The 11,525-nt window shown below is 35.7% G+C and overlaps 1 protein-coding gene across 2 annotated transcripts in view; it reads left to right on the forward strand.

Annotated features, from left to right (window-relative positions):
• The window catches only part of PLGRKT (plasminogen receptor with a C-terminal lysine), a 36,020-nt gene extending 24,804 nt beyond the window's left edge, over positions 1-11,216 (forward strand). The window contains 3 exon segments of one of the 2 annotated variants that reach the window (NM_001034426.2): positions 5,617-5,747; positions 6,323-6,432; positions 10,814-11,210. In NM_001034426.2, the coding sequence (NP_001029598.1) occupies positions 5,617-5,747; positions 6,323-6,432; positions 10,814-10,935 (363 nt within the window). In that variant the 3' untranslated portion in view covers positions 10,936-11,210. 2 annotated transcript variants of the gene reach the window in all.
• Positions 11,217-11,525: the final 309 nt, after the last annotated feature.

Raw genomic sequence — 11,525 nt, forward strand, 5'->3', positions numbered from 1 at the left:
TACTTTATGTTTATCTCTGTGTATGTACTCGGTTGATCAGTCATGTCCAACTCTTTGTGACCCCATGAACTGTAGCCTGCCAGGCTCCTTTGCCCATGGAATTTTCCAGGCAAGAATACTCGAGTGGAGTGCCATTTCCTACTCCAGGGCATCTTCCCGGCCCAGGGGTTGAACCCATGTCTCTTGTGTCTCCTGCATTGGCAGGTGGATTCTTTACTACTAGCACCACTTGGAAAGCCCCGGGTTTATCTTTACTGGTGAGCTCTCCCATTCATAAGTTTCTTGTTTTTAGTTGTAGCTTTTTCTTTTTCCTCTGGAGAAGTTCTTTTAGCATTTACTGTAAATGCTGGCTTGGTGGTGCTGAATTTTCTTTGCTTTGTCTGTAAAGCTTTTGATTTCTCTGTTGAATGTGAATGAAATCCTTGTTGGGTAGAATATTCTGGGTAAAGTATCCTTTTCCCTTTCTTCACCTTAAATGTTTCATGCTACTTCGTTCTGGCCTGCAGAGTTTCTGCTAAAAAATCATCTGGTAATCTCATGGGGGCTCCCTTGTATGTTATTTGTTGTTTTTCTCCTGTGGCTTTTAATATTTTCTCTTTGTTTATGATTTTTTCAATTTAATTAATATGTGTCTTAGAAATATGGATCAATGGAACAGGAGAGAAAGCCCATAAATGAACTAACTAAATGGTCAATTAATGTACAACACAGGAGACAAGAATATACAATGGAGAAAAGACAGTATCTTCAATAAATAGTGCTGGGAAAACTGGACAGCTACATATAAAAGAATGAAATTAGAACATTCTCTAACATCATACACAAAAATAAACTCAAAATGTAAGAACGATACTATAAAACTCTTAAAGGAAAATGTAGCCAGAACATTCTTTGACATAAATTACAGCAATATCTTTTCTGACTTGATCCACCTCCTACAGCAATGAATATTAGAAACAAAAACAAACAAATGGAATCTAAGTAAACCTAAAAAGTTTTGCACAGCAAAGGAAACCGTAAACAAAATGAAAGACAACCCACTGAATGGGAGAAAATATTTGCAAACGATGTGACTGACAGGGATTAATCTCTAAAATTACAAATAGCTTATGCATCTTAATATCAAAAAGCAAACAACCTAATCAAAAAATTGGTAGAAGAGCTAAATAGACGTTTCTCGAAAGAAAACATACAGATGGACAAAAAGCACATGAAGAGATGCTCAATGAAGCTAATCAGAGAAATGCAAATCAAAACAACAAGGAGGTATATCACCTCACACCAGTCAGAATGACCATCATCAAAAAGTCTACAAGAAATAAATGCTGGGGAGGGTGTAGAGAAAAGAGAACCCCTCTACATTGGTGGTAGGACTGTAACTTGGTATAGCCACTATGAGAATAGTATGGAGGTTCCTTAAAAAACTAAAAATAGAACTATCATATGAGCCAGGAATCCCACTCATGGGCAAATAACTATCCAGAGAAAACCATAATTCAAAAAGATACATTCATCCTAATGTACATTGCAGCAGCAGCTGCTGGTGCTGGTGCTGCTGCTAAGTCGCTTCCGTCGTGTCTGACTCTGTGCGATCCCATAGACGGAAGCCCACCAGGTTCCCCCATCCCTGGGATTCTCCAGGCAAGAACACTGGAGTGGGTTGCCATTTCCTTCTCCAATGCAGGAAAGTGAAAAGTGAAAGTGAAGTCACTCAGTCATGTCCGACTCTTAGCGACCCCATGGACTGTAGCCCATCAGGCTCCTCCATCCATGAGATTTTCCAGGCAAGAGTACTGGAGTGGGTTGCCATTGCCTTCTCCGTACATTGAAGCACTATTTATTAATACAATAGCCAAGACATGGAAAGAACCTAAATGTCCAATGAGAGAAGAATGGATAAAGATGTGGTGCTATATATAATGGAATATTACTTAGCCACACTAAAGAATGAAATAATGCCATTCACAGCAACATGGATGGACACAGAAAAGTAAGTCACACAGAGAAAAATAAATATCATGATGTCAATTATATGTGGGATCTAAAAAAAAAAAATGAGACAAATTCATTTACAAAACAGAAACAGACCCACAGACTAAGAAAATAAACTTATGGTTACCACAGGGGAAAGTAGAGGGGAGGGATAAATTAGGAGTTTGAGATTACCCTATATACACTACTATATATAAAACAGATAATCAACAAGGACCTATTCTATAGTACAGGAAACTTAATAGTCTGTAATAATCTAAATGGGAAAAGAATCTGATAAAGAATGTATGTGTATATATACATATATATAACTGAATCACTTTGAATCACTTTGCTGTACATCTGAAACTAATACAACATTGTAAATCAACTATAAAATTTTTTTAAAGAAATAACAAAAAAAAATTATGTTTACAAAAAGCCTGTGTGAAAACGCTTACAGCATAAAAAAATCTTGTAACATAAAACTCTAATTACACTTATGTTTGTTTCTCAGTTTGACCTTTCTCTCCCTATCTGTAGCTATTCAGTTTAGGTTTTTATTTAGCATTGTCTTTGCAAAGAAATGACTGCTCACTAGAGGGATTAAACAGCAGCAAATCTAAGATTTATTAGTCATGACTGGGTCAGGCTCACTTTTCTGCAGAGCTCTTAGATCCATACAAATCAGGACAGGAAAACATGCAAAAATAATATTTTTTTCAATTTCAGGAATTAACCATTATTTTCTTGTAATAGTGAAATATTTTATTTTTAAATTGCATGGGAGGTACCATTTCACGCCAGTCAGAATGGCTGCAATCCAAAAGCTACAAGCAATAAATGCTGAAGAGGGTGTGGAGAAAAGGGAACGCTCTTACACTGTTGGTGGGAATGCAAACTAGTACAGCCACTATGGAGAACAGTGTGGAGATTCCTTAAAAAACTGGAAATAGAACTGCCTTATGATCCAGCAATCCCACTGCTGGGCATACACACTGAGGAAACCAGAAGGGAAAGAGACACATATACCCCAATGTTCATCACAGCACTGTTTATAATAGCCAGGACATGGAAGCAACCTAGATGTCCATCAGCAGATGAATGGCTAAGAAAGCTATGGTACATATACACAATGGAGTATTACTCAGCCATTAAAAAGAATTCATTTGAATCAGTTCTAATGAGATGGATGAAACTGGAGCCTATTATACAGAGTGAAGTAAGCCAGAAAGAAAAACACCAATACAGTATACTAGCACATATATATGGATTTTAGAAAGATGGTAACAATAACCCTGTATACGAGACAGCAAAACAAACACTGATGTATAGAACAGTCTTATGGACTCTGTGGGAGAGGGAGAGGGTGGGAAGATTTGGGAGAATGGCATTGAAACATGTATAATATCATGTATGAAACGAGTCACCAGTCCAGGTTCGATGCACGATACTGGATGCTTGGGGCTGGTGCACTGGGACGACCCAGAGGGATGGTATGGGGAGGGAGGAGGGAGGAGGGTTCAGGATGGGGAACACATGTATACCTGTGGCGGATTCATTTCGATATTTGGCAAGACCAATACAATATTGTAAAGTTTAAAAATAAAATTTAAAAAAATTGCATGTGTACACAAATATCAGAAGTATCTTTTCCAAGAAATGGATAACTACATAATGAATTCTTCCTACAATCTGCTTTTGTTTTAATTTTTAAATCAAGCTTAAAGAACCAATTTCTAATTTAAATGCTTGTCTAAAATTTCAGTTCCCTGGAGAAGGAAATGGCAACCCACTCCAGTATTCATGCCTGGAAAATCTCATGGACTGAGGAGCCTGGTGGGCTACAGTCCATGGGGTCGCAAAGAGTCGGACATGACTGAGCGACTTCATTTCACTTCACTTCAAAATTTCAGTTAGAATTGGAAATGATTGTACCATGAATTCTTCCCATTAACAATTTTTATACACCAGATTAACCTTCCAATGTTAACTGGATTCTGATTTTAGCTGCTGTAAAATGTATTTTTTTTCTTAATGAGAGAATCTCCAGATTAACAGCTATCCAAGCTGAGCTCCCAAAATACTCTGAAAAACTGATGAGCTAACATTTGAGCATTGTTTTAAAGTAAAGCAGATCAGCTCAACCCACCCTTTTAACAAAAAATCTTCTGTGGTATATACTGCACCTCTTTAGGGCAAATAAGGTCTAATACACAAGGAGGGTGATATGAGTATTAGGGATAGGAATGCTTGAGGAGAAATTGGAAAAATTTAAAGAGAAAAAAGCAGTTATCTTCCTCACTTCCTGACGCTGCAAGGAAAATTTTCATGGTGTGTTTTAGTAAGAAAATAGAAAATGTATGGAATATAAAGCTTAAAAGTAATTATTTATGATAAGGGATATATAAGTAATTGTGGTTATCTGAATACCAGACCACCTTACCTGCCTCCAGAGAAATCTGTATGCAGGTCAAGAAGCAACAGTTAGAACAAGATACGGAGCAACAGATTGGTTCCACATTGGGAAAGGAGTACGTCAAGGCTGTATCTTGTCACCCTGCTTATTTAACTTATATGCAGAGTACATCATGCGACATGCTGGGCTGGATGAAGCACAAGCTGGAATCAAGATTGCCGGGAGAAATATTAACCTCAGATATGCAGATGACACCACACATGGCAGAAAGCAAAGAACTAAAGAGCCTCTTGATCAAAGTGAAAGAGGAGAGTGAAAAAGTTGGCTTAAAATTCAATGTTCAGAAAACCAAGATCATGGCATCTGGCCCCATCACTTCATGGCAAATAGATGGCAAAACAATGAAAACAGTGAGAGATTTTATTTTCTTGGGCTCCAAAATCACTGCAGATGGTGACTGCAGCCATGAAATTAAAAGATGCTTGCTCCTTGGAAGAAAAGCTATGACCAACCTAGACAGTATATTAACAAGCAGAGACATTACTTTGCCAACAAAGGTCCGTCTAGTCAAAGCTATGGTTTTTCCAGTAGTCATGTATGGATGTGAGAGTTGGACTATAAAGAAAGCTGAGCACCGAAGAATTGATGCTTTTGAACTGTGGTGTTGGAGAAGACTCTTTGAGAGTCCCTTGGACTGCAAGGAGATCCAACCAGTCCATCCTAAAGGAAATCAGTCCTGAATATTCATTGGAAAGACTGATGCTGAAGCTGAAACTGCAATACTTTGGCCACCTGATTCGAAGAACTGACTCATTGGAAAAGACTCTGATGCTGGGAAAGACTGAAGGCAGGAGGAGAAGGGGATGACAGAGGATGAGATGTTTGGATGGCATCACCAACTCGATGGACGTGAGTTTCAGCAAGCTCAGGGAGTTGGTGATGAACAGGGAAGCCTGGCATGCTGCAGTCTGTGGGGTTGCAAAGAGTTGGACACAGCTGAGAGACTGAACTGAATTGATATAAATAATGCCAAACCGTTTTTTTTCTTCCCTCTTTGATAAATACAAAAATGGAATATGTTATTATAAAATTATTTATAATTATAAATTATATAAATATAAATAATATAAATTTTAAGAAAGAAAATGCACTGGAAGAGCAGATTACTAACTCCGTGCTCAGATTCAAATATGTGTAACCATACTTTTGTCTTTTATTTTGTTCAGCTGGAAAGGCAGCTAATAATGCAGAATGAAATGAGAGAAAGACAAATGGCTATGCAGATTGCTTGGTCTCGGGAATTCCTCAAATATTTTGGAACTTTTTTTGGCATTACAGCCGTCTCTTTAACAGCTGGGTATGTTTGCTATTTATTTTAAAATTTTCTTCCATTTCTTTTTGTCTTTGCCATGATCATATTATTAAGTTGGCCAAATAGGACTTTGACCTAAATAGTATACATATATGTCAACAAAGTAACTCTTATAGCTTAGTGCTTGGGGGTAACTGTAGAACAAGGATAGTAATAGTTAATTCTGCCTTTAGTTTCTTAGATTTCTCCTGTACCTTTCTCCATTTTACAATATAAGTAAGGGAGAGGACTGACTTTATGCTAAGCTAGAAGGTCTCTACAAATTCATTTCCACAATCCCTAAGGGATAAATATCAATACTTACATATTTTTAAAATGAGTAATCTGAGCCTCAACATCAAATAAAGATGAACAATCATAGGCCCATACACCCTACCAGAGAACTACAGAATCTGCTGAGGAATTATGAATAAGGAAATCCTATCTCCATAGAAAATTAAGTACCTTCTAAAATGTAGGATATTCTTCCAAAAAGCAGGTAACTTTTTTTTTCATTGAGTACAGAGATATGTATTTACAGGTTTTTCTTTTATATTAATTATTTCTTGTTATTGAATTAGAGCAATTAAAGGGAAGAAACCCGTCCTCATCTTTCCTATAGTTCCACTAGGCTTTGTCCTTGCCTACCAGTATGACATGGGCTATGGAACCCTTATACACAGAATGAAAGGTAAGTCTTTGATAAACCGGAATCTCAATTTCTGATTCACTTTTCGGTTCAAGGATCCAGTCCTCCCAACTCTCCCTGAGCTACCATTGACCAATATTTCTGTCCCCTCTTATATAATGATATGCTGAAGTCACCTCAAACAGCTCACAGGCGCCAACTGTCAAATGTTTAGGAATTTTGTAAGGTGTTTGTTAAATACAGTCATTATTAAAAATTAAATGATATAAACTAACACAACATTGTCAATCAACTATACTCAAATTAAAAAAAAAATTGAAGTACGTAAACTTACAATTCAATAAATTACAGAAAATAAATAGTTTGAATTATATAAGAAACATTAATACATACTCAGAGCTTATCAGCCTCTAATTTTATTATTATCTATACTCTTATGTATATCTCTTCAAGTTATGTATATCTACTGTATCTGTATGGTGGAAATGCATATACAATATATAGACACAATAAAATACAGATGCAACTCTGACTTCCACGCCATCCCACTGGCATGTCAGCTTAAAGTTGGTCATGGTGGGAGTATTTACACCATGGAAATCTGCAAATCCCAAATTAAGGCTTGACTTACTATTTTGCTGATTGTCTAGATCAGGGGTTGATAAACTGTGGTCTATAGGCTGGCCACCTATTTTTGAAAATAAAGTTTTATTGGAACACAGATGTGCCCATTCATTTCTACTTTCCCATTTCCATGTCAGAGACGACTTACTGAAACAGATATGAACATGCCCACAAGCCTAAAATGTTTCCTATCTGGCCTTTTAAGAAAGTTTGCCAACCCATGGTCTAGACTTAAAAAAAAATGATGAAGAAAATGTTAATAATGTGTATTAGTCTTAAAAGTGTACTGTAAAGCCATCATATTGTGAATAACATTAAAAAATTTAGGAAGTGTTCTAATATTTTAAAACTATTATCTGACTCAACAAAGTTCACAGCATTCTCAAACAAATAAATTTCAACATTTGTCCTTGTTTCACTTTTGTCCTACTTATTAACATAAATAAAAATAGCAAACATCATTCATGTTGAATTATACTATCTCATCAACTGTTATAGGTGAGCTATGGGTAAAAGAGTTCAGCAAAAATCAATAAAAACATTCTTTAAGGATCAATTTCCTATATGGAATTCATGATAAAGAGTATTGTGTTATTATTTATAAATTATGTGCTAAACATATTTCATATAAGCAAAATTTATAATAAGCTATGTACATAATAAGCTTATACACATTTTTTGTTGTTTTGGGAAGCGTGCTGTTAAATATTCACCAGTACCATGCTGCTTTCACACTGAACTCTGGCTTTCACTGCCCTAGAAAATAGCACGGCTGACACAGATGCCGTTCCTGACCCAGAAAGACAGGATTTCCCATCAGTTCAGGATATCTATGTCTTGATTCCCACCACCACATACCACTCAGAAGGATAACTATTTTCCTACTCCTGAAGCCTTCAGCCCAGAGCATATTGGAAACAGTATTTCCCAAGTCTTCATTTTTGACATCCTGTTCTGTCCTGAGCTGTAGGCTCATGACTATCCCTGAGGCTCTGTAGGGACTGATATTGTTTGGGAAAGGAGAAGGTGCACATTCCTCTGTAGGTATTGGAAGTAGGGAGTAAAACATTTCATTCACAGACTTAGGGAGATAGAGGGATTATATGTTCTTTAAAATTCCCATTTGACAGAGACAATAACTGCAAAAGAAACAACTGATAAAGGATTAATCTCCAAAATATATAAGCAGCTCGTGCAGCTCAATACCATAAAGACAAACAACCCAATCAAAAACTGGTAGGAAGAACTAAATAGACATTTATCCAAAGAAGACATACAGATAGCCAACAAACTCATGAAAAGATGCTCAACAATGCTCATTATTAGAGAAATGCAAATCAAAACTATAATGAAGTATCACCTCACACCAGTCAGAATGGCCATTACCAAAAAATATACAAACAATAAATGCTGGAAAGGGTGTGGAGAAAGGGGGACCCTCTTGCTCTGTTGGTGGGAATGTAAATTGATACAACCAGTATGGAGAACAGTATGTAGATTCCTTAAGAAAAAAAAAATAGGAATAAAACTACCATATGACCCAGCAATCCCACCACTGGGCATATAACCCTGAGAAAACCATAACTGAAAAAGACATATGGACCCCAATGTTCATTGCAGCATTATTTACAATAGCTGGACATGGAAGCAACCTAGATATACATCAACAGATTAATGGATAAAGAAGTTGTGGTACATATATACAATGCAATACTCCTCAGCCATAAAAAGGAACACATTTGAGTGAGGTGAATGAACCTAGAGCCCGCTATACAGACTGAAGTCAGTCAGAAAGAAAAACAAGTGTCATATATTAATGCATATATATGGAATCTAGAAAAATGATACTAATGAACCTATTTGCAGGGCAGGAATAGAGATACAGACATAGGGAAAAGACTCTGGACATAGCAGGGGACGGAGAGAGTGGGATGTACTGAGAGAGTAGCACTGAAACATATATACATTACCATATGTAAATGAGATAGCTAATGAGAAGTTGTATAACACAGGGAGCTAAATGTGGTACTCTGTGTCAACCTAGAGGGGTGGGATGAAGTGGAGGGTTGAGGGGGGAGGTTCAAGAGGGAGAGGACATGTACACTTAGGGCTGATTCATGTTGCTCTATGGCAGAACCCAAAACTATACTGTAAAGCAGTTATCCTCCAATTAAAAATAAATTTTTTAAAATCCCCATTTGAAAACAGAAGTATATTTTTCACAAAAATACTAGGTTAAAATGTCTTCTGGGGTCAGACGTTATTAGTATCACAGTTCAGCTATATAGTGGGCTAAGTGTCTTGTGGGTTGCCTAGAAATTTATAGCATATATCACTGTGGAAAATGTATTCTGAGTTCTAAAACACTGATATACAAATTAACTTTTGGAGTACAATTCTATTTTAAGCTGAAAACTAACTGTACAAATTGATTTACTTATGTTAAAATTCATTTCAGTAACCTGTTCAGTTTCATGTTAGTCATCTGCTTAAGAATTTTTTAGTCTGAGCTCAACTGTGTCTCATTGTTTATATATACATTAGATTCTCAGTGCCTCATACAAATTAATACGTAGTATTAAGAAATCTCAACTCTGTTATAGAGCATTCACTTGAAGATATTACTAATGAAGGGCAAATTTATTTTCTAGGAACATTTTGCTTATGCATTTTGGAAATACTTTTATTACAGGCCCATTAGAATCTATAGAGTACAAAAATTTAACTTCCAAGATATGTTGTGGAAATGGAAATTTCTTGTTTTAAAAAAAAATTTAGAACCCACTAAGAAGTTTGCCATTAAAAAGAATATATAGACTATAACATATAGCCCTGTTAACTAGTGATCACTCTAAGATATACACTTCCTATTTAATTGAATTTATTATCAGCCATTCTGTTAACACATACTAAGAATCTGTCATGTGGAAGGTACTCTTAAATGGAAACATCTAGTCTGTCATCAATAGCCTGCAGAATTACATACAATTTTATTATTATTTTTATTTACTATTTTAGACTGAGGGGGGAAAAAACTTATTTGCAGATAGTTGGAATGCTGTGATAATTTACAAATTGTAGCCTGCCCTGTTGGGTTTGGAATATAAATTAATTGTGTGTTAAAAGAGGAATACTTAAAGAAAACAATTGCCTTTATTCTCAAGGAAAGTATATGGAATATCAACAATATATAACTTTTCAAATATTGCTAATTAGTCTTAAAGAATAAAAGTTGGCAAAAGTCACTGGGCCCAAGAAATTACGAGCTATTATTTAAAAGAGGACTTGTTTATAGAAATGTATATATATGTGTGTGTGTGCATTTATTTGGGATATTTATAAGTAGTTTCAAGTCAAAGATTAGCTTTCTTGAAAAATTAGACATTTTAGTAAACTTTGTTTTTTCTCATGTCACTTATAAGAAGGGACAATAAGAACTATACGTGATTTCTCCACCCTAATCCCCTCCTAACACAACTCAAACTTATCATCCTAACTTTCCTTCAAGGAACAAACAATATTACTTGGTATTGTTTCTCTTCTATATTTAAAAATGCTGTCCTCTGTCAAATAAAATCTCTGGAATCTGATGTATCTTATGTATCTTATGTATTCATTATTGTATTTCCTTTGGGAGGTCAGTTCTCCCGGGAACAGTAGGTAAGATATTTAACAGTGAGATCTGGGGGCATGCCTCCATACAGTGCTACAGCATGTCACTGGAATACAGCAAGTAGGTCTTCTCACAAAATGCTAATTACCCCTTTGTCACTTTGTACATTTCTGTACTTTATTTAAGGTGAAGCCGAGAACATACTGGAAACAGAAAAGAGTAAGCTGCAGCTGCCAAAAGGAATGATCACTTTTGAAAGCCTTGAAAAAGCAAGAAAGGAACAGAGTAAATTTTTCATAGACAAATGAAATCACGTTTACCCACCAGATCTCAAAACACAGAATTGTTGACTTGAATCATGACCTTTATAACTTTTTAAATGCTTGCGATTTTGATATAATGGATTTCGTTTTAAAATAATAATCAAGATGAATTTTGTTAAACTATTTTAAAATAAAATTTATACCATTCAACACAAAATCATGGAAGTACTCTAAATAACTTTCAGATTTCCTATATATGTGTATGTATCACAAACATCTAAATGTAATGTTATAAAATATATTGTTCTGAATTTCTGAAAGCAAAAGTTCTGCTCTCATTTCTCTGTCACACACACTTTCACCATCACATTAATCTCCCACAGATACTACTTTTATTTGGATTTTTAAATTGTGTCCTGTCTCCACATGATAGAAAAATACTAATATTAACGATTAACATGTATATTGCACTTGCTATGGCCATACACTCTCTGTTTTGCATAAATTCTTGTAATCATCCAAACAACCTCATGAGGCAGGCATCATTTCATAGATGTGAAAACTAAGGCATAAAAAAACTGGAGAAGGAAATGGCAACCCTCTCCAGTACTCTTGCCTGGAGAATCCCTTGGACA

Source organism: Bos taurus, chromosome 8 (assembly GCF_002263795.3).
Source record: "Bos taurus isolate L1 Dominette 01449 registration number 42190680 breed Hereford chromosome 8, ARS-UCD2.0, whole genome shotgun sequence".
NCBI classification, from domain to species: Eukaryota; Metazoa; Chordata; class Mammalia; order Artiodactyla; family Bovidae; genus Bos; species Bos taurus.